This window comes from Trichomonas vaginalis, chromosome II (genome assembly GCF_026262505.1).
Source record: "Trichomonas vaginalis G3 chromosome II, whole genome shotgun sequence".
Lineage (NCBI taxonomy): Eukaryota > Parabasalia > Trichomonadida > Trichomonadidae > Trichomonas > Trichomonas vaginalis.
This window is the reverse complement of record NC_067204.1, coordinates 20,229,413-20,256,330: the sequence shown is the minus strand read 5'-3', so window position 1 is coordinate 20,256,330 and position 26,918 is coordinate 20,229,413. Positions and strand designations below refer to the sequence as shown.

At 32.2% G+C, this 26,918-nt stretch overlaps 12 protein-coding genes and 1 pseudogene across 13 annotated transcripts, besides 1 other annotated feature; 7 read left to right on the top strand and 6 right to left on the bottom strand.

Moving 5' to 3' along the window:
- Positions 1–7,333: part of a mobile genetic element that runs on past the window's edge.
- TVAGG3_0577570 (phage tail repeat-like family) lies at positions 777–2,477 on the top strand (the record flags this gene model as incomplete). The annotated part of the gene is made up of 1 exon (XM_051239061.1): positions 777–2,477. The coding sequence occupies one exon, from the start codon at positions 777–779 to the stop codon at positions 2,475–2,477; it is 1,701 nt and encodes a 566-aa protein (XP_051096885.1).
- On the bottom strand, positions 2,880–5,201 carry TVAGG3_0577560 (uncharacterized protein; the record flags this gene model as incomplete). Its single annotated transcript, XM_051239060.1, has 1 exon — positions 2,880–5,201. One exon carries the CDS (start codon positions 5,199–5,201, stop codon positions 2,880–2,882), a length of 2,322 nt encoding a protein of 773 aa, XP_051096884.1.
- TVAGG3_0577550 (uncharacterized protein) lies at positions 6,076–6,348 on the bottom strand (the record flags this gene model as incomplete). The annotated part of the gene is made up of 1 exon (XM_001582089.1): positions 6,076–6,348. One exon carries the CDS (start codon positions 6,346–6,348, stop codon positions 6,076–6,078), a length of 273 nt encoding a protein of 90 aa, XP_001582139.1.
- On the bottom strand, positions 6,368–7,333 carry TVAGG3_0577530 (integrase core domain containing protein family; the record flags this gene model as incomplete). Its single annotated transcript, XM_051239059.1, has 1 exon — positions 6,368–7,333. One exon carries the CDS (start codon positions 7,331–7,333, stop codon positions 6,368–6,370), a length of 966 nt encoding a protein of 321 aa, XP_051096883.1.
- A 1,928-nt stretch (positions 7,334–9,261) lies between these two features.
- On the bottom strand, positions 9,262–10,134 carry TVAGG3_0577510 (annotated as a pseudogene). Its single transcript has one exon. A coding segment is annotated over exon 1 (873 nt).
- Positions 10,135–10,899: 765 nt separating this feature from the next.
- On the top strand, positions 10,900–11,272 carry TVAGG3_0577500 (structural constituent of ribosome; the record flags this gene model as incomplete). Its single annotated transcript, XM_001582090.2, has 1 exon — positions 10,915–11,193. One exon carries the CDS (start codon positions 10,915–10,917, stop codon positions 11,191–11,193), a length of 279 nt encoding a protein of 92 aa, XP_001582140.1.
- Positions 11,273–11,653: 381 nt separating this feature from the next.
- Positions 11,654–13,234, bottom strand: TVAGG3_0577490 (ciliary and flagellar microtubule protein RIB43A family; the record flags this gene model as incomplete). The annotated part of the gene is made up of 1 exon (XM_001582091.1): positions 11,654–13,234. One exon carries the CDS (start codon positions 13,232–13,234, stop codon positions 11,654–11,656), a length of 1,581 nt encoding a protein of 526 aa, XP_001582141.1.
- Positions 13,235–13,868: 634 nt separating this feature from the next.
- Positions 13,869–15,327, top strand: TVAGG3_0577480 (nonsense-mediated mRNA decay protein 3 family; the record flags this gene model as incomplete). The annotated part of the gene is made up of 1 exon (XM_001582092.1): positions 13,882–15,258. The coding sequence occupies one exon, from the start codon at positions 13,882–13,884 to the stop codon at positions 15,256–15,258; it is 1,377 nt and encodes a 458-aa protein (XP_001582142.1).
- Positions 15,328–15,561: 234 nt separating this feature from the next.
- TVAGG3_0577470 (uncharacterized protein) lies at positions 15,562–16,453 on the bottom strand (the record flags this gene model as incomplete). Its single annotated transcript, XM_001582093.1, has 1 exon — positions 15,654–16,442. The coding sequence occupies one exon, from the start codon at positions 16,440–16,442 to the stop codon at positions 15,654–15,656; it is 789 nt and encodes a 262-aa protein (XP_001582143.1).
- Positions 16,454–17,270: 817 nt separating this feature from the next.
- Positions 17,271–18,914, top strand: TVAGG3_0577460 (positive regulation of Arp2/3 complex-mediated actin nucleation; the record flags this gene model as incomplete). Its single annotated transcript, XM_001582094.1, has 1 exon — positions 17,271–18,851. The coding sequence occupies one exon, from the start codon at positions 17,271–17,273 to the stop codon at positions 18,849–18,851; it is 1,581 nt and encodes a 526-aa protein (XP_001582144.1).
- A 511-nt stretch (positions 18,915–19,425) lies between these two features.
- On the top strand, positions 19,426–21,438 carry TVAGG3_0577450 (ER to Golgi vesicle-mediated transport; the record flags this gene model as incomplete). The annotated part of the gene is made up of 1 exon (XM_001582095.1): positions 19,482–21,431. One exon carries the CDS (start codon positions 19,482–19,484, stop codon positions 21,429–21,431), a length of 1,950 nt encoding a protein of 649 aa, XP_001582145.1.
- Positions 21,439–21,769: 331 nt separating this feature from the next.
- TVAGG3_0577440 (protein of unknown function (DUF3447)) lies at positions 21,770–22,675 on the top strand (the record flags this gene model as incomplete). Its single annotated transcript, XM_001582096.1, has 1 exon — positions 21,770–22,675. One exon carries the CDS (start codon positions 21,770–21,772, stop codon positions 22,673–22,675), a length of 906 nt encoding a protein of 301 aa, XP_001582146.1.
- A 148-nt stretch (positions 22,676–22,823) lies between these two features.
- Positions 22,824–24,287, top strand: TVAGG3_0577430 (myotrophin family; the record flags this gene model as incomplete). The annotated part of the gene is made up of 1 exon (XM_001582097.1): positions 22,824–24,287. The coding sequence occupies one exon, from the start codon at positions 22,824–22,826 to the stop codon at positions 24,285–24,287; it is 1,464 nt and encodes a 487-aa protein (XP_001582147.1).
- Positions 24,288–26,918: the final 2,631 nt, after the last annotated feature.

Sequence of the window (26,918 nt, the reverse complement as noted above, 5' to 3'; positions counted from 1 at the left end):
CACTGGAAAATAACGCTTTACCATATTTTTAATCGTAATAAAAATGTCAATTATCAATATTATTTCGAATAATAGTTGTGAATTAAATTTAACAGTTAGCGGAATTTATAATGTTACTCTCGTTTCTGTGAGTGGTAAATTTAATCCCATTCTTTTAGACCCTTCAGATTATATATCATTTATTAAAGATGACCATGAAAAAACGTATGATATGTATATAAATAATGTGATAACGAAATGGGATATTAACACGATTTTAAGTTATTTAAATGAATCATTTATCGTATGGTATGAAGAAAATTTTAAATCAAAACCTGATAAACTTTTTGAACTTGATGAAATAAATAACCTTATTAAATTTCCGCTGAAAATTAAATTTTGTACTCCTCATCTTCGTTCATTGTTGGGATATTAAATTTTGAAAAAGATGTTGGGGATGTTTTGTATTCTGACACGGTTCCAATTTCATTTTAATCAAATGTGATAAAGTTAATACCCCAATGAGATTTTCACATCAAACATTAGACCCTAACTCTTACCCATCAATACAAAACATTTTATCCATCAACTTAAACACATTTTCTTTATCATATCCGTTTCAATTATCTGGGAATTCATTTATTCTTCATTCAAAAGATTTATCAAATATTAAATTTAGAATAACTGACCTATTTGATTGTGATTTAGAATTCATGAATGAAATATTATGGCAATTTCAAATAGAAAAAATAGGTGATGAGATAACGGATTAAATATTTATTTTTAAATCATAATAAATGATTAAACCACAACAACTTAAGGCACAAAACACCCAGGTCCTTCAGACCATTACATACGCCATATATGCATATAATTCAAAGACGGCAGAACAAACGCAAAGGTTGAAATATGGAGATTTGGAGATAGTATTGAAAAATGAACATTTCGAATTCGTTTGCAAGGGTGGTGCAGTGATATCAAATATAAAAGAAATTTTATTTATGAATTCAAAAATTAAAGGAATAACGGATGATATAACATCAATTCCACCAGAAGAACAGAGATATTACGCATTAAATGCATTTCCTAAAGTTTTGAAGATTGGAAGATTTAATTTAAATGAGGAATTCATAGAAGGTTTCCTAAATGACATAATGAAGAAGGTAGATAAGGAATATGTGGATAGTGAATTAGAGAAGAAGGCGGATAAGGAATACGTGGATAGTGAATTAGAGAAGAAGGCAGATAAGGAATATGTGGATAGTGAATTAGAGAAGAAGGCGGATAAGGAATATGTGGATGAAAAAGATAATGAAATTAAAGAAAGGGTTGAATGGTATCATGAATGGACATCGAAGATTTTTAAAACTAAAGCTGATACGGGATGGGTTTCAGGATGTTTAGACCTTAAAGCGGATAAAACTTATGTTAACGATGAGTTAGAGAAGAAGGTGGATAAGGAATATGTTAACGAAATATACCAAAGTTTGATAGGAACAACAAAAAATATTGAAACTATTGTTGGTGACTTTTCTGTCAATGAAGAAAATAAATATTTTAGATGGCAGTTTGTACAGTCCTTAAAAAATGGTACACGGTGTAAACTCATTCCGAAAAATAACAATGAAATGTATGTAAGTTATAAAAAGAATGATGGTACACAAGTTAAAGTTCCATTAGACAACAACTGCTACTTAAACTTATATGGAGACGAACAAAAGAAATATTTAAGAGTTTATGAAATGGTGGATATGACATTGCCTGACCCAGCTCCAGCACCATATTATTATGACTATGGAGATGATGTCAGAACACCACATGTAGATGAACAAAAGTTAACATTATATTTAGATTCTTATAGATATAAAAGATATAATGCAATAGAAAAAATGAGAATAGTATATTATTATACAGATGACAGAAATAAATATTATAGTCAAGATTTTACCCACCCTGAAAACATAAGATTATATTATAAAAAATATTCTAACACAAATCAGAAGAAACCTGAAATAGTTGCACTATATTTTAAGTTCAAAAGAGGCAATCCTATAATATCTCATATGTTTGATTTAATGAACCCAGTAGGTTCTATTTATACATCTATGGATGCAAGAGGTCCTCAAGTAATGTTTGGTGTTGGTGCATGGGAACAAATAGTCGACAGGTTTTTGTATTGTGCAAACTCTTCAAAGGAAACAGGTGGAAGTAAAACAATTACAGGTGAAAATTTACCTGCACACAGTCACTACATAGATTTAAGTACATCTCAAGCAGGTTGGCATAAGCATAGATATTGGGATTGGTCAGGAATGACAAAAGGTAAAGGATATGATGTTAAAGACGACGTTAAGTTTGCTATAAATTGTTACTGGAGTGACACTCAGGGAGAAGGAAACCATACACATCACGTTTCAGGATATACACAAACAACAGGACAAAGTAAAGAATACATGCCACCTTACATGACAGTTTACGCATGGTATAGAGTTCAATGAATGAACTAAATATATTTTATGTCTGTAATTAATTAGGTAATGAAGTAATGGATGAACTGCAGAAATAAATGTTTACGTTAATGTTTACGTTAAGTGACTCAAAGAGTCCGGAGACAAAGTCTCATGTTTTAGGTTATTCAATAATTAATTATTTTTGAATAACTGAAGGTGTCACCACGTCACCATGTCACCAGGTTAATTAACTTCTCTGAAAAAATGAGACAACATGACATTTTGACAACATCACAGGAGGAAGGTAGTTATGAATTATTTTTGAAGAACTGAAGGTGTCACCACGTCACCATGTCACCAGGTTAATTAACTTCTCTGAAAAAATGAGACAACATGACATTTTGACAACAACACAGGAGGATTAATGCAAAAATAAATTCCAATCATACTTTATACTGCCTCATTTACAGGTATTTCATCGTCAGTAAATGAATCCTCATTATCGTTTGGTTCAACCTGTTTATATAACCCTTTCATTTCTTCTTTCAAAACATAACACCATGTTTGTTTACCATCTATTCTTCTCTGTTTCCTATCACATTTATCCTTAATGCTCATTTGGAAATTCTTGTCTTTCATGTCTGATGGTTTGCAGAATAGAGCATTTTTACATGTCATACCTGCACTCAATTCATCATAATGTGTATTTATCCATTCATCTAAAGGATTTGTTGATAACTCGATTAAATCTTGTTTGGCTTCAGTCATCGGTATGATTCGTACATTAAATGATGAAAGGTCATATTGCATAAAATATGTTAAAAGGTTATCATAAAATTCCTTTGTGCATGAATTCATCAAATTCTTGAAGTAATCAAATTGACCCTTGAATTTACCATTAACTCTTAAAACTACATATCTTCTGTCTCCAACTTCAATTTTGACAGGGTAGACGTTGTTAGTTACGAAAATGAAGTTTGCAACGTTCTGATCAGTTCTTCTGGGTTGATTCTTTTCATTAATTCTAATCTCATTATCCGTAATAATTGATTTCAAAGCGTTGAAGTTTGCGAGTCTGTCTTCACCTACATTCTTGAGTTCATTAAGTACAAGAAACATTTTATTTTCAACAACCGAATTGAAATTACCCGTTAGCTCACCTATTTCGGTAATGTTTTTACATGAATAACCAGCGAGAAGTTCAGAAATAATGTCTGTGAATCTGTTTTTACCTGTTCCCTGAAGTCCTTTCAAAATAATTGCTGTTTCATTCTTGATTCCAGGATGTTGAATCATTGATGCAATCCAGCCGAGAAGATATTTATACACTTCATCGTTATTATCACAAATGGCTTCTTTAATGAAATCCATAAACATCTCAATTTTTGAGTAATCAGGCTTTTCAAGAATGTTGTATTTATAACCCTGAAACGTTGAGAAAACATCTGGGGAATCAGATTTAAAGCAAACACCCTTAACGGTTAATGAAGACAATTGATTTAATAGTACGTCCCATGCTGTTATGGTTTTACCTTCTTCTTTAAATAATTTAATCATTTTGAGTGACTCTTTCATGTTTGATTGAAGAACGAATGATATTTGATTCATTTTGTCGTGGATATTATAGTCCTTTTGAATGAAATATTTGTTTCCACAATCTACAAAACGGATTACACGTGATAAATCCTCAATTACTTCAGAACTGTTTTTATACTGATGATTTTCAGCCCTGCGTCTAATATCTGTTATCAAAAACGAGTCATCAAGTTTGATATCAAATGTTATTTTTGGCTTACGTAATAAAGGTAAAACATATTCATCATAATATTCCTTTTGATATAGTTTTAGAATCTTCACCAAAACAAATAGAGAAGTCATTAAATGTGCATATCTACTACGTGCTTTTTCAAAATTACTTTTTGCATTTTCAGTTAAATTGCAGAAATTATAAACGTTATCGTATGCTTCATTAATTAAATGATTAGGTAACGAATTAATTGCTTGAAACAGTGTGAATAATGTAACTTCTTTTTCTAAATTCATGTTTCCACCGTCATTATATACTTCAAAATCACAGATGCCATCAACTATGCTCTGGGCAAGTTTATCGTCAATGTTTACATCTTTGTTTTCATTCATGATAGTCTTTATTTCTTCGTTCTTCTGTTCAACTCTTACCTTAATATTCAAATCATTTAATATATCATTCACTGTTCTAGTTAATGTTGAATCATAACTTCCACGAATGAATGAGTATGTATTGATTGGTTCTGTTGCATTCTTGCGAACTCTTGAATCAGCCATGACTACTAATGAACGTTTTGAATCATCAATAGAAGTCATTATATCAATATCATAATCATTGCAGGAATAACATTTAATCATTCTGTTCGAAACTGAATAGAAGAAATTAGTGTTGCAATAAATGTGAAGACCTCCTGAAGCGGTTTTAACGATAACATCTTTATCCGAAAGTTTTGATAAAATGTCTTTTCTAACCGTTTCTTTAAGTTCATCATTGTATGATTTATTGATATCAACATCTATAATCGTTAAATTTGAAATTTTATTTACTAATAAAGCCACACCGGTTTTCCTTCCTCTTCCTCCATCATGTTTGAGGTAGTTATGTAAATCAATCTTGTTTTCACCAATTCTTTCGTTGAGGGTTTTAGTTTCTGCCACAACTAATTCCTCAGCTAATGAATCAATAACTTTTTCATCAGAAACGATATAGTTGTTGTTGTTGTTGTTGTTGTTTGTTGCTGTCATTTATATAGGAATAAAAAAATAAAAATAATTTTAAAACTAACTTTATTTTTGGACTGCATCATATTTCCAGGATTGTTGTCAAAATGTCATGTTGTCTCATTTTTTCAGAGAAGTTAATTAACCTGGTGACATGGTGACGTGGTGACACCTTCAGTTCTTCAAAAATAATTCATAACTACCTTCCTCCTGTGATGTTGTCAAAATGTCATGTTGTCTCATTTTTTCAGAGAAGTTAATTAACCTGGTGACATGGTGACGTGGTGACACCTTCAGTTCTTCAAAAATAATTCATAACTACCTTCCTCCTGTGATGTTGTCAAAATGTCATGTTGTCTCATTTTTTCAGAGAAGTTAATTAACCTGGTGACATGGTGACGTGGTGACACCTTCAGTTCTTCAAAAATAATTCATAACTACCTTCCTCCTGTGATGTTGTCAAAATGTCATGTTGTCTCATTTTTTCAGAGAAGTTAATTAACCTGGTGACATGGTGACGTGGTGACACCTTCAGTTCTTCAAAAATAATTCATAACTACCTTCCTCCTGTGATGTTGTCAAAATGTCATGTTGTCTCATTTTTTCAGAGAAGTTAATTAACCTGGTGACATGGTGACGTGGTGACACCTTCAGTTCTTCAAAAATAATTAATTATTGAATAACCTAAAACCATTAACGATAAAATAAGTGATAACAAATTTTTATTTTTATCATAAATGGATACCCCACAAGCTCAAAATTTACCACGAATCATAACAAGGGAGGAAATGATAAAAATGATGCGAGAACTTGCTAAAAATAACAAACCACTAAAACTGAGAAAATGTGGTTATGCAGTAATGATGGAAAGAGAGACGTTGTCGAAGAGGAATAAAAATTAAATTTGGATTGAGTTTAAAAATTCATCTTTATTAAATTCATCTCTTCCAATCAATTTATTTATTCTATTAAATTCTTTTATTTTTGCTTCACTCAGTTTAAGGATTGAACGGTAAGTTTCTAATTTTTCGATTATTTCTTTCCTCTCTTTATCGTTTTCAACCCCACCGCATTGCGGCTTCTTTTTGTAATAGCATATTTTTGATTTAATTCTGTTTAGTTTCTTTTTATATTCATCGTCTGGACTCTTGACTGCTTTGTTGTCACTCATTTCTTACGAAATAAAAAAATTAAATATTATTTAAATATAATGGAGTAATAAAATAAATCGGAATTTCTATTAATTTATTGTCAACTTCAACTAATGCATTGCCGTTAATATATCTAACAAATTCAGCTATTGTGTCAAATCTTCGTCTTCTTTTTGTCATTGATTTATTAGTTTTTCCATAATCGAGATGAATCAAAACTTTATCCCCTTGTTTAAAATTCATGAGCCCCAAATTAATTTGTTCACGTTTAACATCATTTAACCTTTCCATTTGCTTTCTAATATATTCCCATTCTTTTGAAATATCATTTTTCATTTCCACTGGTTTCATGTTTATAGTTCTATGCCATGTATTATTGTAATAATATACTAACTGTTGTATGATGGAGTCATGATTTCCATCCCAGTATATCTGACCGTTAACCCCTAACGCATCTCTAAGAGTTCTCATTACCGCATCAACTATTTTATTATGAAACGTATATGGAGAGGATGAGAAGAAAAAATTAATTTGTGGGAAATAATGAGTCATAGCTGCCTGAAATCCTTTATCACCATCACCCCTGATATTATCTACTCTTTCATGATCTAGTAAGTATTGTATAGCTCTTCTTGTTTCCTGTTCTGTTTTCCCTTTCACCGGAATGCAATATAAATATCTAGTGTTAATGTTAATGGCAAATAAATAAGTAACGTTTCCTTTTGAAGATTCCAGATGATCGATTTCGTATGAATATGGATATGGTGCAAATGAAGGGCGACTAAATTTTTCCTTTAACGGTTGAATTTTTGGGTCAATTGGTTTATTTAATATCTTGAAATCCTTTTTAAAATCTTTTTGCTTCTTTAATGTTTGAAATGGATATAATAAAGTGAATGATGAAGGATTAACTGAAGGAGGAGGCGGTACTGTCGTTGGAGGTTTTGGTGTTGCAAGTGGTTTAATTTTATCTGCTTTGATTTTGGATTTCATTCCTTCCTTCATTAATTCTGGATGTATTCTATTATTTGTTTTAAATATGCTGTATATAAAGGTTTGATATACTTTCCCGCTTCGAGTTTATGTTGAAGGATGAATTCCAAAAGTTGATCTTCATTTAAAAGTCGGGCTGAATATGGTTTAACTAATGAATCATAAATTAAAGCTTGTGCATCATTTATGGTCTGAAGGACCTGGGTGTTTTGCACCTTTTGTTTTTGCGGCTCAGGATTATATAATTTATATAATTCATCAATATCTTCTTCTGTTAATACTTTATTTTTGAAATCTTTCAACTGTTAAGTTGTGATTTAGTTTTTCCCTTTGAATATTCATTATTTTAATTTTGTCTTTAATTTCAGAAATTATTTTATTATGATATTTCAAAATTTCATTTTTATAATATGGATAATAATATTCCATATCATCACCCGTTAATTTTATTATATGTTTTTGGAGATATGATTTTAATTCATAATAACTAAGAAAATTTTGATTAAGTACTAAATCACCAATTAAATTTTTTAAATCTACGCTATTCATTTATATAAAAATAAAATAAATGTTTAAGGGTGCCCACCTCTTTGAATCATAGTATTAAAACCATCATTAACGGTTCCTTCTTCTAAAACGGTATCAAATGGTGGCGGTTGTTGTTGCTGTTGATGCTGTGATGGGATTTAAAAAATTTGTTGTGGTTCCTTTTGTCTCTTCTGTGGCATTTCATTAAAAATAAACTTTAAATTCTTTTAAATAAATGGCATACAACATCCATTTTCACAACATACAGCCTTGGTGTGTGCTCCTGTTAATGCAGTCTTACCGATTGTTAAGCGAGTCATTGACCCGTTTTTAAGTTGTAAATTAATATTTTGACCATCAAATATCACTTTATCATTTATTATATCCAAATATTTTTTAGGTGTTAATTGCTTATTTTGTCTTAAACTAACACCCTTCATTTTTTGTGCAATCTTTTTAAAATCACTTCCATCAATTGAACCGTTGAATGATGTATAACACTTAGGACATAAAGCAACCATGTTATCACCTTGTTTCTCAATTGCTAAACCCAATAACTTCTTCTCATGTGCTTTTTCTTCAGCTTTATTCTTTAATTTAGGTTTAAATTTCTCATCAAAACAGAAGAAATCAAATGGTGCGAATTTGAAAATGTTTTTATCATAAAATTGTTTCTCGTAACAATTGCTTGAAATGCTTGAGTGTTAGGAAGATTTGGGTCGCCAGCGATTGCCCAATAAGATGAATCAGTATCACCTTCAATGAAATGAAAACGATTAACATCCATGCATTTATACATAAAATCATAAATGAAAACCAAATACCAGTATTTAGCATTATCTAAAGTGAAGAATGCCTCTTGTAAACATGTATCACATCTATAAAATCTATCTTTAAGCATCACTTGATATGTATCCTCACCTATTTCTCTTATGTTTTTAAACTTATTTGACATACATGCAACGCGTGCCTTCTGTGCATTCATTATTTTAGTCTTTGTGTAATTTTGTATTCATTGCATCGTAACCATATGATCCATTAAGTGAAATCTTGCAAAAATAAACTTTTTCCTTTATTTCCTTCTAATTCAGCCTTTTGTCTTTCGTTCATAAATTCGTTCGCAAATTCATTAAAACAAGTGTTTTTAGTAAATGTTAAAATTGATTGAATGTCATCAATGATAAAATGAAATCTGTCTATTAGATACCATAGATAATAAAAAAATGGTTGATATTGTTGTGTGTTGATGCTAACTGAGTTAATTTTCTCTGTTTCTGGTCAACTGGTAGATTGTTTGATTTCATGTAATTATACATAAAACTGCCAATTGTTTTTTCATCTGTGATAATATCTAAGTTCTTATTATCGGTAAAAAGTTTATGTAATCATTAATTATTTTTCATCAATGTGACCCTTTACTTCAGCCACGAATAAAGTATTTTTCTTCTTAATTATTCCCAGTGCTTTTGCTTTCTTTGTTGCTGTATCACAAATGATAACACCATTCAATCTTCCCGGCATATACATTTATGGTCAGTATATTGAATGAAATCATGAGGATTAGATGAAAATGATGAAGGATATAATGAATTAAAATCAACACCAACGAAATGAGTCATAATGTTGGTGGTGTCCTCATTTGATACAGTTTTAGTTTCTGGATTATATGAAAGTTTATTAATGTGCGTGATTCCTTTAAGATTAACACGATGTTGAACATTTGATAGACCACCAGTAATTCCATTACGGAGAATGTGATAAGCTTCAACTGAATCTAAAGTCATTGGTAAATTATTTTTTAATGCATAATTTCTTAAATTGATTCTTAAACGTTGAACATCTTCATCTTTATTTGATTTCACGACATTGCAATAACAACACATTAACTGACAATTTTCTTTGGTATGTGGTTTTTCATTATCGATTCTATCCAATGTTGGTTTATTTACATATGTAAACGCTTTACCACACATTTTACATTTAGATGAAAGGATTAAATCGTGATAGTATTGATAGTCATCCATTGAAACATTGTTTTTGGTATCTCTTTTCGCCTTTTCATCTTGTTTCTTATATGAATCAATTTTATATTTCCAATACTTTTTTGTTAATTCAAAACTTGATTCCACATTTTCTTCTTCTGGATATGTTTCGTTAGGATTGAAGTTTTTATATGCTAAAGCGTAACGAATCATTGAAGCATTCGATGATAAAGAAAGATTATGAAGCATGTCAATTTTATAAACAAATGTTTCTTCGATAATTTTATCAATTGGGTCAATCATAATTTCAACGTCTTTATTGCAATAATGAATAAAATATTCTAATCTATTCTCAAAATTTTTAGCATCATTGAGATATATTTGATAATCTGAATCGGATATTGTTTCTTGTGTTAATGCTGAATAAAATGAATCTTGAGTGAATGGTTCCTTTTTATATAATTCATCTTCGTAATTCCCCCATGTGATGAATTGATAAGGGAAAAAGGATTTAACACTAGGAATTCCATCCTCTTTAATGTCATCAATGATTTCCATTTCATTATTTTCAATTTCTTCTTCTCGTTTATGAGGTCTTTGATTATGACTCCATTGATTCCATGAAATTAAATATTCTTTATCATTATATTTATACCTCATTAGCTTATTTTGGCTTTCATATTCATTTAATAATTCACAATCTTCATTTTTAAATTGAAGTTTAACCCATTCAGGATTTAAATGATGTTTAATTAATCGCGGAATATCTGACATCATCTATATATAGCTTCTTTTATAAAAGATAAAAAAATAAATTATTTTAAAATTAATGTTAATTTTTTAATGATTTATAAATAAATATATTTTAATGCATCGTCTATATATAGATGTAACAAAAAAAGTCACACAACCCGTCCACTTATACTACTAACGAAAACTATCAAAATTAAGTCATAAAAAATATAAATATAGGATACTAATTTAATGTAGATTCATAATGTACAAAGAATGGGTGCTGTGTTCTACATTAGGGTTGGTTCTACAAAATCTCTGTCACTTTTGTTCGGTCTGTCTTTTTGAATAATGGCTCGCAGAACAAAGAAAGTAGGTATCTGTGGTAAGTACGGTGTCCGCTATGGTGCTTCCCTTCGTAAGACAATCAAGAAGATTGAAATCTCACAGCGTAAGAAGTACCCATGCGCCTTCTGCGGCAAGGATTCTGTCAAGCGCAATGCTGTTGGCATTTGGACTTGCACAAAGTGCGGTAAGGCTGTCGCTGGTGGTGCTTACACACCAACAACACCAGCTGCTCTTACAGCTCGTGCTGCCTACAAGCGTATCCGTGAAGCTCAGGCCAAATAAATCCAATCTTTATGATTTATAAAAGCATTATTTTTACATTCCAAATTACTAATCCCTTCTTTTAAAAACTACTTAAAATACCTTTTTAAGCCTTGATTTTGAAATTTTCGAAAACGAGGTTTTATTTTTAATACCGAGTCAAAAGCCTTCCATTTTTACTGATAAAAATGCAAGAGATGAAGTATCTTCTTCATATATTGCATTATGATTATAACAAAATAATTTTAATCTGTTGCACATACCTACTCTTTGATATTCTGTAAATATAGACCTAGTGAGTGCATTGTTCATCACTGTATTTACAATTAATATAAAATTAAATCAAATTTTGCTGGCATCAGCTAAAAAATCGTATAATAATAATTAATTTTATTTACTTTTAAAAAACCAGATATTAAAATAAAATATAATAAATGAAGAACACAAAAAATAATTGAATCTATTTTTGTTGATTTGACCTTTAGCGAGTGGAGTGGCCCCATTGCTCATAGTAAGAGTCATCTGGGACGTTTGTACCGTAGAGATCCTTATTCAGGTATCTCTGGGTCTCCGTCTGCTGTTTATGCTGTTTCTTCTGGAATTCGGCCAATTCCATGTTGACCTGTTGCTTCCTCTTTAACCATTCGAGTTCGTTCTTATCGCCTTCATTTCTGAGGTACTCTTCGTATTGCTGCCATTGTCTTTCACGTTCTGCTTCTTCTTCGCGGCGGCGCTGGTTATCTTCCATCTGTTTCTTCTGCTCGAGGATAATTGCCTTCTGTTCCTCAATTGTCATGCCGCGGTAGTCTTGTGGATCTCCCTTTCTTTGGCACATTTCTTCGACAATTGTACGTGTGCGCATTGTATGGCGTTTTTCGTTGTCGTTGTATGCTTGTTCGTATTCCCAGTCTTGTTGTTCCCGAGCTTTCTTTTCTTCGAGAAGTTTGAGATTATCTGCGGCAAGTTGACGACGAATTTCGGCTTTCTGAGCTTCGGTTTGAGCATGGAGTTCTGTGATTCTCTTTTGTGTCTGAAGTTCGTAAATTTGATTGCGTAAATCTTCTGCATCTTCACGAGCCTTGCGAGCTTGTTTCTCCTTGATCTGAGCCTCGTACCACTCTCTACGCTGAGCAGCTTGTGCAGCCTGTCTTTCGTACTTTGTGGAATCTTCACCCTGGAAGTATTGACCGCTGCTGATTCCGAGACGTGGGTCAACCCAGCCAGCTGGAGGCTTTCCTGTTGCACCGGCTGCACCAGCAGCTCCTGCAGCTCCTCCTTGTGCTCCTGCGGCTCCTTGTGCGCCTGCAGCTCCTGCGATACCTTTAGCACCGGCAACTCCTGCAGCACCACCAGCGCCTCCTTGAGCACCAGCCATGCCTGCTGCACCAGCTGCTCCGGCAACACCACCTTGGGCTCCTGCTGCGCCTCCAGCGACACCTGCAGCACCAGCAGCTCCGGCAGCACCTGATCCAGCGGCTCCAGCTGCTCCTGCAGCTCCTGGAGCACCAGCTGCGCCAGCACCACCTGCACCTGCCTGGCCAGCAGCTCCACCGTAGCTTCCGTTGACGCATCTTGGATCAGCAACGTAAATTCCATCAGCATCGACTTCGCCTCCTAAGAATGGTTTGTTGTTTGGATCATCAGGGAATAATGCCATAAGGGCTGGGTCATTCCATTCGTATCTGATTGGGGCGTTAACTTGATTGTAATCTTTACGCCAGATATCAAACTCTCTGCATTGTTCTGGGCGTTGGTATGTATGTCTGAAGTCTTCTCTTTCGACATTTAACTGGCGTACTTGATCATTATAACGTTTCTGACCAAGAAGAAGAAGCCTTTGATGCTCTAATGTTTGATGATCAAAGGCATCCTCTCTAGCCTTTTCACGAGCTTGTAATTCCTTTTTTTCTTGGATTTGTCTTTGGATTGCATCAACATCTATACCGATTTTTCTTACACGTGGATCTAAAATATGGGGTTCGCGATCAATTGCGCGCTGGCGCTTGGCGTCTGCCTTTTTGATTGATTTATCGTCTGGAGAGATCCAACTACTTCGATCCATTACTTATAACGTAGATTTTTATCGTCCTCAAAAAAATAAGTAACGAAATATTTTGATGATCATCGGTTTTTTGCATATTATGATAGCCCTATAGTCAAACATTCTTTTTCATATGGAAACTTTCCAAAATCATATTGATATTTCCCATTATTTTTCCGATTTCCATTTTAACCTATGGTTATATCTTATTTGGCTATGAACCCTATGTAAATTAACTCTACCTGGTTCCAATTTTCCTGAATCATACTTTAATATTATCTTTATCAAAATTGATTAACAATATCCTTCATCATTGGTGAAATGATTCAAAACTAATGATGAACATAAATATATTTGGGGAAAGCATTGGCAAATTCAAGTGTGGGATGATATTATGTCATGATTGATTGTGATTCTAATTGATATATATATATGAGGATGTCAAGAACAGCAAACTGTGGTTGTCAAGTCATGTTTATTAATATTTCATGTGACACTATCTCTAGCATCATTTGTTTCAAAATTCCTCAATCAAAATTTTATCAAAATTCGAGAGATTGGGCTTCTAATATGTGAATTTCCATAAATATGCTAACAGATAAGATGAAATCATTAATTTTTTGATTGATGTCTTCTCCGATAAAATCTTTTGATCAAAAAATTTTTTGATGACAGAGTTCACAGAGACACTAAATAAGATTCCATGCTGCATTTGTGGCATTATGATTGAACCAAACCCAAGTAATATGTGTGTTGATTGTTTACAGAAAAATTACTCAATTTCTGACAAATTACCACAATCATTATCAGTAAACTATTGCAGAGGATGCGGTCGCTATCAAGAAAACAAAAATCATTGGATCAATGCACCACTTGAATCACCAGAACTCCTTAAAATTTGTTTATCAAGATTGACCAACGTAAAAGATGCCAAAATCGTTGATGCAAAGTTCTTATACACTGAGCCACACTCCAGAAGAATCCGTGTTGAGCTCACATTAGAATCAGTTACTCCAGAAAACGTAACTCTTCGTCAATCTGTTATTGTTACTTACGTAGTCACTCTTCAGCAGTGCCCAGATTGCCAAGAGGCAGCTACACCACGTGCTCACTGGAACTCAAACGTTCAATTACGCCAGGCCGGAAACTCAAAGAGATTGTTATTCTGGATAGAACAGCAAATCCTTACATACAATGCCCATGAAGGCTGCACAGGTGTTGTAAGAGTTAGTGATGGCCTTGATTTCCACTATCCAGATAAGGCTGGCGCTGGAAAACTCGTAAATTTTGTAAAATCTAAGATCCCGATTTTAACAAAAGAAAGTGGAAAACTTCTTAGCGAAGACTTCCAATCGATGACTGCCGATGTCCGTTTCTCATTCCTTGTCAGACTTCCACCAATGTCGAGACAAGATTTGATTGTCCTTCCTAAAGAGATCGTAAGTGCTAATGGTAATCACAGCCATGTTGCTCTTGTCCATAAGATCTCAAAGATTATCAGATTAGTTGATCCTTTCACTGGAAGATTCATCGATATTGATGCAATAACATTTTGGAAGAAGCCATTCGAGCCAGTATTCGTACATGAAGATCTCAAGCGCTTTGTAGTTCTAAATGTTGAGCATATCGATACAAATGACAGAGATTGCAGATTTGACATGGCAGATGTCGAAATTACAGATGAAGAAACATACGAAGACAGATTTATTGTTAGAACACATCTCGGTGGCAAGTTGAGAGAAGGATTTGTCGTTCTTTGTTACGATAGAAGAATTACAAACATTCCTGACACTGTTGCTGCTGTTTTTAAGAAGAAAAAGATCCCAGAAATCATCATCGCTGGCCGTGCTCCACCTGAGAAGAAGCCAAAGATGAAAGTCAAAGAATTAACACCTCATCTTTCTGATGATGACGAACAGTTCAATGCTTTCATGGAAGACCTCGTTGATGACTCAGAAATGAGACAGGATGTTAATATCTATAAAGAAGGAACTGAAGAGAAAATGCCAGAAGAAGAAATTGAAGCTGCAATTGAACAAGAATAAAGTTTATATAGTTATTTGTTTTATTATTAAATCAACTAACTCTTATTTAACTCTAAATATTTACCTAAAGTCTAATATTTGATATCAAATTTTCAAATTATCTAAATTTAATTCATTTGATATGAAAATGATCCATTCTATAAGGAGAAAACCATAAATTTGATTTCAATTTTGGCTTTTTCTACTTGAAATGTGAGATATGTTAAAAATTTTTAAGCTATTCCAAATAATAAGCTAAGCACAACAATCGCCTTAGATTGAAATTCTTATGTGTTGTTATTGAGCTAGTTGTTGGGTTATAAAGTAAAAATAATTTTCAATTTATTAAATATGGAACATTAAAATTATTTACTAATTCTATTGGTAATGTATACAAAATAATAGAACGAATGGCATTAGTTATCTTTGGAGTTTTGGTCAATAATTGATTGCCTTATTTCTTTCATGATCTTTTCATGCTTTTCTTTGGAATCACGAATCTTTTGTTCGATTTCATCCGTCTTCTGCTCAACTTCCTTGATTTGAGCACGTAATTGCTCAGCGCGCATACCAACTTGTCCGCTCTGAGTTTCTTCTTGTATTTTCTTTTCTTGTTTGAGTTTCTTGATCTTTGCTGCAAGTTTTGCATTTGCATTTTCGTATTTCTTAAGCTTCTCTTCTAACATTTGAATCTTATTGGCTTGTTTCTCATAAACAGCAGGGCCATTTGTGGATAAAAGTTCATCTAATTCACGCTTGGCTTGATTTAGGTCAAGTTGTTGCTGGCATTGGAGATCATGAAGACGAAGTCTCTCTTGATAAATAATTTTTGCTTCTTCTTGGAGTTCTTGCCTTTCTGCAGCATTATCGCTACGAAGTAATTCATTAATTTGAGCATTTTGTTGCTTGATTAAGTGCTCAACAGATTTATATTCGCGATCTAATTGTGTAAGTAAATTTTGATTAGAAGTTCCAGTGCGAGTTGAGCGCTTGCTTTGGGTTTCGAGTCTAACGATTTTTGCTTTAAGCTGCGTTCTCTCATCAATCAAGCGTTGCTTCTCAATTTTGAGATCGTTAACATCTTCTTTTGTAACATGAGCCGATTTGAGACGTGAGTTAACACCCTTATCTCTTCTGGGATCATGCAAAATGTTGTACGGCTTTTCTGGGAGGTATCCTCTCGCTGAAGTTGATCCTCTCTTCATTTTTATCGGTTTTTAGTTTTTTTTTTTTTCCTTCGTTAGATTCTAACTTTTCCTTTTAATTATGAAATATGGAGCTGTATGAGCATAAAAATGCTGGAAAACCTATAAAATTGGATAAATAAGATAGACTTTCATCTTGAATTTTAAAATTTCCAAATTCTGTCACAAATCAGCAACCAATCATCCTGTTATCAATTGAGTTGATGATCTTTGATTATTAAGCAAGCAATTAGGATACATCAACAATATCAGAGCAATTAACTCTAAATTTTTCAAAGTATGTTATTGAAAAATATAGAATATCCAAGAATTAATTCTCTTTTTTTGGAAATCATTGAAAAAAAATTGAGTATTTCAAAGCAACATGTAATGACATCCATATATAACAAGTTGGAGAAATTAATATTGGGAAGAATTATGCAATGATGCTTTTTCTTAGGATGATTTAATGATTTTATGCGGACAATCAAAATTAATATGCTCTTTTTTCAAATCTTTGTTCAATAAGGTTAATATAAATTAAATAAGATTTCTCGTATAATTAATTCAATATTTCTTAGTCGCATTTTCAATGGGAATTCAAATTTTCAATTAAATGAGGTTTAGTCAAACAATTTCCCAAATGGAATTAAATTCATATTGTATGGTCTATAATTATATTTTCATTATATAATTGATAACAACTTCTGACATTTTTTCAATGAAGGACATTGTTTAATGTTTTTAAGGATTATATACGTATTTCAGTATTTCCTTAACCAAAATTATATCACTTTAAAAAGTATTGCATAAAATATTTTTTAAAGTACTCAATTTTACTTTTCAATTATGCCGAAGCTGCAGGCAGCTGTCCCTATCGAGCTAATAGATAAGATCAAGTCAGCTAATCCTCAGTATACATTTATTTATGCATCAGTTGCTCAGATTCATGTTGCTTTTCCAGATCCAAAAGTCTGGGTAAAGAAATTTGAAGGTATTCTAACTTTAGACGCCGACAATCAGAAATGCGTATATATCAATCTTTATGATTTCAAATCTCTCAAGCTGCTTTTCTCTCACGAACTTTACTATGACTTTAAGGATAAATGCAAAGCCCCAGCAAAAGACTTTTTCCTCTTTCCATCCGATGTCTGCATGATTGGATTGCAATTTCTTAATGATGCAGAAATGAAAAACTTTTATAAACAAGTAAAAACAGCTTCACCAAAGAAAAAGAAGAAATCTTTATTCGGACGCAAAGATGATGAACAGATGATCATCTCTGATGTCAAATCTGTTGATTATATCAGTGGTGCCAAGCAATCCAACAGTACTTCGATCCAAATCACTGGTGATAACTCAATTGTCGACCAAACACTCCAAGAAATGGGTTATACTAAAGATCAGCTCAGAGATCAAGCTATTGCCCAGAAAGTCATGGCTAAAGTTATTCAAAATACTAACGCTAAACTAAACCCAGATGCAAAACCAAGCAAAAGTATGTCATCTTCTAAACGTTCTTCACGTACACCGAATAAGTCAAGCTCAGGAGGTGGTCCTGCACCTCCTCCTCCACCTCCACCCCCTGGAGCTGGCGCGCCACCACCACCACCGCCCCCTCCAGCTGCTGCTGCACCACCCCCTCCACCTCCAGCTGCAAAAGGTGGCAAGAAGGGAGGAAAGAAGTCTGGAGGAGGCGGTGGAGGCGTTGTTAAGCCAACAGACGATGCTCTCCAAGATATGATCAAATTCAGAAAGAAGAATGCTACCAAAGTCAAACCACCAGAACCAAAACTTTATTTCCAGGCTGATTCTGGTGCAAGTGCAGCAAATACATCTCCAGGAGCTGTTGGTGGTGGACCTGCCCCAGTTGCTGCGGATCCGTCAAATCCAGCTGCAGCCGCTGCTGCAATGCTTGCAAGAAGGAAGGCAAATGCAAATAAGGCAGCATTACCACCTGCAACAGTAACTGCCGCTCCTCCACCCGAACCAAGTCGTCCAGCATTTGGTGGAGGTTTTGGTGGTGCACCTAAACCAGGTCCTAAGACAGTATCAAGGCCTGCTCCAGCTGCACCTGCAGCCCCACCGCCACCTCCACCAGCTAATGTCGCTGCACCACCTCCACCTCCTCCCGCTGCAAAAGGTGGTAAGAAGGGAGGAAAGAAGTCTGGAGGAGGCGGTGGCATTGTCAAGCCAACAGACAATGCCCTTCAAGATATGATCAAATTCAGAAAGAAGAACGCTACCAAAGTCAAACCACCAGAGCCAAAACTTTACTTCCAGGCAGATTCTGGAGCTGGTGCGGGCTCTGCTGCCCCAGCTGGAGGAGCCGGACCTGTATCTGGAGGTGGTGGTGGAATGCCACCTCCAAGACCATCTGATCCAATGTCAGAACTTGCTGCTAAGCTTGCCGCAAGAAGAAAGATGTAAAAAGCTGAGAATTTTAAAATATTCTTTCTATATATTATATATAATCATAAATTATAGATTTACTATCCATTATTTTCAAATTTCACAAAATAAATTTACACAATATTTTAGTATAACTTTGAAATGAAAGAAATATTTTAATAAAATTCTCCATTTTGAAATTTTCCTATCATAATCCTCATTTATACATAAATTTATGCTTATTTACTGATTTAAATTTCTTGAAAATTTCCAAAAAAATCAGAAAAATTAAAAATTGATTTTCATTTTAAAGATTTTTCAATTCAATTTTCGATTTTCAAAAAAATTTTGGAGAAATCAAATATGTTTTAACAGAAAGTGGAGTACAGATGCATACTTTTTATTACGATTTTTATGTATTTGTATTTAATATTAATTCAAACTATTTTTTTTTTAAATGATTAAGACTTTCTGATCATGCGAAATCGGTTTCATTCTCAAATATATTATCCTCATTCACTTATAATAAGAGTGAATAACATTTCATGAGAACAAGCTCGTTTTCTGATAGTCTTTTACTGTTTTCTCTTTATTTTTGCTCATGGACAACAGATTTTTCTTGTGCTCATGAATAAACACTTTTACATCCATACACGTTTTATTATAAACATGGAAAGTAAAGAAGATGGTTTAAGCTTTTGGCGAACAATTTTGGGGCCTCCGAAACCACAAATGCCCGAAATAAAGCGTGAAGAAGTCAGAGAGTATCCTAAAGTTAATGTAGAGAAATATATTACATCTTCTATAAATTTTATTCCAATTAATAAGCGTGATAAAGAACTTTTACGAGCTCCATTTACTGTAGCTGTAACTCCAATTATCAGTGATCCAGAGAATATCCCTAAAATGGAATACAGTTTCGAAGAAGCTCCAAAATGTGGAAATTGCGGAACAATTTGTAACGCCAAAACAATTATTTTTAACGACAGTACAAAATACTTGTGTGGTACATGCAAAGCAGCTAATGAAATTCCTATTGCAATGGACGAAAAATTCAAATCAAATCAATTTCACGTAAATATGGTTGAATACCCATATACAGATCAAGCACTTGTCAATGCACCCATAAAGAACATTTTTGTACTAGAAAAGTCAGAATTAACAGTAAATCACGGTCTATTTTCAAAAACAATCGAAAAACTCATCAATCGCATCAAAACATTAAAATCCGGATACTTCTCATTCATTATATTAACGAACACTCTTACAGTTCCAAAAATTAGCGAAGATAGGACCAAATTTGCTTATTCAAGTTATCCAGACTGTTTTGAGATGCAATGTCCCTCAGCAGACAGCATATTCTTTGATTTATCGACCGAACAAGACTTACTCATACAATATATTACTTCTATTTCAGAACTTTCTCAAGGAACAATATCATCAAGTCTTTTTGAGCTTATTGACTCAATTGGATCATCATATGCAGGACAGAATGTCATGACAACCATCTGTACGTCAACAATTCCCACAGGAACAATGGAAGAAGCCAAAGAACTCGGACATAAATTACTTTTATCGTTATCTCATTTTGACTTGTTTATTATGAACCCTTCCATTGATACACAACCAGATTACGCATCTGTAGGTGAATTGTCGATGCTCAACAATAGCCATATCAACATTTTTAATCCAGTTCAAGTTGAATCAGCATCTGATGACATTATTTACAGAATTTTCTGCCAGAAATGTCCCGCAGCACTTGTCTCGTCCACACATCCACCTTTCCTGGCAATAAAGGACATAAAAGGCTGCGGTATGATGAGAACTCAAAATTCTTTTATTATGACAGCGGCAGAGCCAGGTGACACTTTTTTCTTTTTTTACGATTATATTGTTGACCAGGTTGAATTCACTAATCCATCCATATTATACCAGATGAGGTTAACACATGATGATGGATCTACATCTATCACGGTGGCCACATATTCCTTCTCTTTGGTGAATAATAACAAATCTGTCATGGATCATGCAAATATTGACCTTATTTTGCAATCTTATATCATCCAGGCAATTGAAGATGGCCGTGAGAAGGCAGATGAGCTTGTAATGCTCTCGTCTTTGGATAAAATTCGAGATGATTTTCTGAATCAGCCATTTCTTCAGTTGATGTTGACTGCGTCTGGCAATAACAACTTCAGATATGCTTGTGTGTGCTTCGGAACAGCTTCGAAATTGTTGAATTTCATAAGAGCTTCTGATATTATGTCGAAAATGCCACGGGAATTCGGTTGGTATTGCATGCCACGCTTCTATTGGCTACAAAGAAACACAACAGAAGTTCCGAACTTGTTAACTTTGAACGGTTTCAATAGATTTGTTTCTGGAGCGATGTTTATTAAGTATGATAGTAGACATTCGCTTATAATTCTTGCTGAGAATGAAGACATGAATGAGTGGATCGATTTATTAAACAAATCTCCGCTAAAAGAAGTAATTCAACAAATTTCTACTACTCCATCTGTTGAATTGATCCATCCGAAGGTAAATGCAACACATAAGACATATATTACCATTAATAAGTGTATGACAGCTCCGCTTCCTGCAACCAAAAAGGATTGAAGTATATTAATTTGTAAATGTTATTTTTTTGTGAATATAATTGCTAACCCTACTTTTTCATACATAACCAAAAATAAGAGATAACATATTTTGATTTTCTTACAATTTTATCAAAATATGTTGAAAAAGAATAAGTTTATTGTTGAATATCATATCATTTTCGAACTTACTAGTAACATTGTGTCATTTGATATTCATGATCTTACTCAAAAAGCGGGATTTTCAAACTTGGAAATTTACACTTTTGGATCCAACTTTGCAACCCTATTTCTACATGTATAACATAACTTTGTCTCACTCAAATTCAAATAAATGACTTTTAATTTTAAAATTTTTTCATGTCTGATCAAGATATTCACCCAAATAAATACATTGAATTGCGAAGTATCTACAAAAACTACATCGATTCATATATTGCATTGTATCAGCTAAAAACTGAAAAAGAAGAAGAATTAAACTCAATTTACAAAATGATCAAAACAGAATTGATTGATTCAAAGAAAAATCTTCCCCAAAATATAATAAAAGACATTTTACATATAATACCGTATAATAATCGTTATACAAAGTCATATTTATCTCTTGCCAAACTGATTTCTGATGAATATCATGTCAAAGAGGTCAGTAATGTTATATCTATTTCAAAAATCCTGTTTTATAAAGAGTATGGAATTAAATTAGACAAATCCGATGATTTCGAAAAAAATAGATTAATCAATCTCGATATTCATACGGAGAATACAATTTGCAGAGCAATTGTGTATAATGACAAAGAAAGATTCATATTAATCATGGAAAGCGAAGGATTTGATAAAGATCAGAGACTTAATAGCGATTTATATCCATTTTCTATGCAAGGATATTCATTACTTGAATTATGTTGTTACCATGGAGCAGTTGATTGTTTCAAGCTATTAAGAACTAAATTTAACTTAGAAATAACCGGTCCATGTCTAGAACTCTCATTTTTAGGAGGAAATCCAGAGATCATGAGTGAATGTTTGAAATATCAGAAACCAACTGAAAAATGTATGGAATATGCAATTATTTCACACAACATTGATTTTATCACATTTTTAATGAATGAGTACAATATAAAGATCAATTTAGAATATTGTCAATTGTATAAAAATCTTGAATCATTTTTAGTTTATTACGATCAAACCAATGATGCCAACTATTGCATTGTTAATTTAATAGATTACAATATTCCATCTCTTTGCGATTTTCAATGCAAAAGATGAAAAATATCAGACTGCTCTTCATATCGCAGCACGTAGGAACAATAAAGAAATAATCGAACTTCTTATTTTACATAGTGAAAAAATTAATAAAAAAGCTGAAGGTGGACCAACCGCTCTTATATGTGCAGTACTTAATAATAATAAAGAAATGGTCGAGTTTCTTATCTCACACGGCGTAAATATTAATGGAAAAGATGAATATGGAGAATTCGCTCTTCGTACTGCAATAAGTAATAATAATAAAGAAATGACTGAATTTCTTATTTCACATGGTGCAAAATTTAATGAAAAAGTTAGAATTGGAAAAACCGCTCTTCAATTAGCAGCATTATATAATAGTAAAGAAACTGCCGAACTCCTTATTTCATATGGTGCAAATATTAATGAAAAAGACGAACTTGGACAAACCGCTCTTCAATTTGCAGCATTATATAATAGTAAAGAAATTGCCGAACTTCTTATTTCACACGGTGCAAATATTGATGAAAAGGATAGATTTGAAAAAACCACTCTTCAATGTGCAGCAGAAATAAATAGTAAAGAAACAGCTAAACTTCTTATTTTACATGGGGCAAAAATTGATGAAAAAGATCAATATGGAAAAACCGCTCTTCATTATGCAGCAGATAAAAATTGTAAAGAAACTGCTGAACTTCTTATTTTACATGGTTCAAATATTGATGAAAAAGGTGAAGATGAAAAAACTGCTCTTCATTATGCCGCAGATAAAAACAATAAAGAAACAGCCGAATTACTTATCTTAAAAGGAATAAATATTCATAAAAAAGATCATTTTGGGAAAACTGCTCTTCATCATGCCGTAAATAAAAATAGTAAAGAAATAGCCGAACTTCTTATTTTACATGGTACAAATGTTAATGAAAAAGATGTAAGCGGAAAAACTGCTCTCCATTATGCAGCAACAATTAGAAAAAAAGAAATCGCCGAATTTCTTATTTTACATGGTGCAAATATTAATGAAAGAAATAATTATGGACAAACGACCCTCCATTATGCAGCAGAATATAATTGTAAAGAAATAGCCGAACTTCTTATTTTACATGGTGCAAATATTAATGAAAAAGATGAAAAAGGAAAAACAGCACTTCATTATGCAGCAGCATATAATTGTAAAGAAATCGCCGAACTTCTTATTTTACATAATACAAATATTAATGAAAAAGATGAAAAAGGAAAAACTGCTCTTCATTATACAGTATGCAAAAATAGTAAAGAAATAGCCGAACTTCTTATTTTACATGGTGTACCTGTTAATGAAAAAGATGAAAAAGGAAAAACAGCTCTTCATTATGCAGCAGAAAATAATTATAAAGAGATAACCGAATTTCTTATTTTATGTGGTTCAAATATTAATGAAAAAGACGAAAAAGGAAAAGCAGCTCTTCACTATGCAGCGGAAAATAATAAGAAAGAAATTACCGAACTTCTTATATCACAAGGTGCAAATTTAAACGAAAAAGATAAAAAGGGAAAAACAGCTCTTCATTATGCAATGCGTAAAAATTATAAAGAAATAACAGAGCTTCTAATCTTACATGGTGCAAATCTTAATAAAAATTGGAAAAACAATTCTTCATTATGCAGCATATAAAAATAGTAAATAAACAATTGAACTTAGTTCACATGGCGCAATTATCAATGACACAAATGAGCGAAGAAAATATCAAAATTTTCGATATCTTTGAAATGTTGTCTAATAGGAATATATAATCTGTCAGATAATTTGAATCCTCCCAATTTGGAAACGCAATTTTATCAAAACAGAAATTCATTTTCATAAATTTACATTCAATACTAAAATCCTAAGCGAAAGCTATCAAGGTCATTTCAACGTACTTGTTAATTATTGTCATGCTCTGACTTCAGGTGGCTATATTTAAATTGATAGCGAAGACAATTTGTAAACTGTAAAAGCATCATTAAAGTTTAAACTATATCAATGGGTCATTTTGATTATATCGAAGTGAGTATGATTGTTTCTTCATTACATTACATATAGAGAATAAAGTATTTTGATATCATACACTAAATTATTGATAGAAATACAAATATGCAATTATGCAAAACGAAGTGAAGTATTACTATCATATGCTTTGATTTATTCAAAACTTATCGACTATATTATCCGCAGACATTAAATCTATTAAAATACATATATTTCACTATAATACCACTACATATTTTTTTTTCATCTTATTTTTCATTTTATTATCTGATCATTAACTAGGCAAAGGCACTATTACGTATTAATTCATCCAACATTAAGTAAAATATAATGTGCATATAGTGTATTCTAATCAATAAACATTGTATCTAAAATAAATTTTAAAATAATCTCAGAATAGATGCTTTACATACTTTATTCCATAATTTCAGTCAGAATCATAGTTTGCTGGCGCTGATAAAATTGTTTACAGGATCATTTTTTTTTGATTCAATATTCATTCTAAATAAGAATAACTGAACTGATGACATCATTTACATTCCATTTAGTAAAGATTCACATACATGATGATGTTTTTAAACTGTTGTTACTTTTACTCAGTTTCAGCGGAATTGTTTACAGAATTTCATCGCATCGAAAATATTGTTTATCTAACAATTTCACACATTTTATCTGATTTCTTATTTCGCAAGGGAAAAAAATTCTCATGAACGACTTCAAGCGGATTTTTCTCAGTAATAAAACTCCAAACTTCTCTTAATTGTGGAGAGAAATTGAAGTTTTCTTCATGCATAGTAGTTTAGTACTTTGTATTTACATTAATGTCAGAAACAGTGTTGACATATATGCAATTTAAAATCAATATTATTTATACTTAATAAGAATATATCCAATCGTTCTATTCTATCAAAATATAAAGCTCTACAAAGGAAATTGTATAGCTTAAAATTTAATAATTTGCCCCGATACTTTGAACGATGAAAATCGTAAGCCACTGCAATAAAATTAATCCTCCATTATTGTATATATTGATATCTTACTCTCATAAAAATCTGCAAGACCGTTTTCGCGAAAAAGTCATTTTACATACATGCATTACTGAGTTAGGCGATTGATCTAACCTCAACCATAAAAATAATGCACGATGCTGAAAGTCTAGATCTATTTAATAGACTCTAAATATTACCGCTGCGCTTAAAACAAGATTTAACAAATTTGTCGATGTTCACTCAACAAATTGAAATTTCATCAATAAAGCAAAAACAAAATGAGATACAAACGGGAACATGACGAATTTATCTACTAAAAACTAATTTATAACTAATATACAACAAAAATTCACGATTAATCCACCGAATTGCAACAAATAACTTGAAGATGTTGTTTTATGTTGCTTACAAAAGCAAACTACATAAAGTTTTTGAAGTAGCACCTTTTAAATACGCTCAAATAAAAATCTATACTAATACCTTTTCTCTTTTTTTTAAATAAATATATTCTCATTCATTTTTAAAACAAATTATTATATGAATATCATGAAATATGTCAATAAAAATAAATTATAATTATAATCCAAAATATTCATATCATATATGAAGAAAAAGACAAATCTTGGAACAAGCATCAAAAATAAATAATGTTTATAATTCCAAAATTTTTTCATTTTGCAAATTTTCATGTAAAATTCGTATTTCTTCACTTGATTTTCAAATTTTCGAATTTTTTTTGGAATTTTAAATGAAGAATCGAGAAACCTAATATAGATGGTTGTTATCTCATATGTGAATATGTTCGTTTTATTTCACATTTTGGAATTTTCTCATATTTAATGGTGAAATTGAGTTTCTATCACAGGTTTAGATAGCATATTTAAGGACAGATTACATGAATTTATATTTTCATCATTATGATGTATTGAAATAGGAGACGCTCAATATTACAATGTCTTTCTTAGGATACCAAATGTATTCAAATTTCCATAAACTACAATTTCTGTAGTTACTAGCCACATATGGGAAGCAATACACATATGTCTAGTAGATGGTATATCATTTTATCTCGAAAAATGAGTATCTTAGGAAAAATTCTAGATACTTTTTCAAAACATATAATAACGCAATATCTATTTTGTAAAACCGATTAATAGTACAAATATGTTTATTTGCAGGTCAAAGAATCGAATGTTAATTTTAATAATATTTCCTCGAAATCTCTCTTGCAGTTTTCTTCCATTCTTCGTCTATTAGTCATCGAGTACCTACATAGTCTAAATCCATT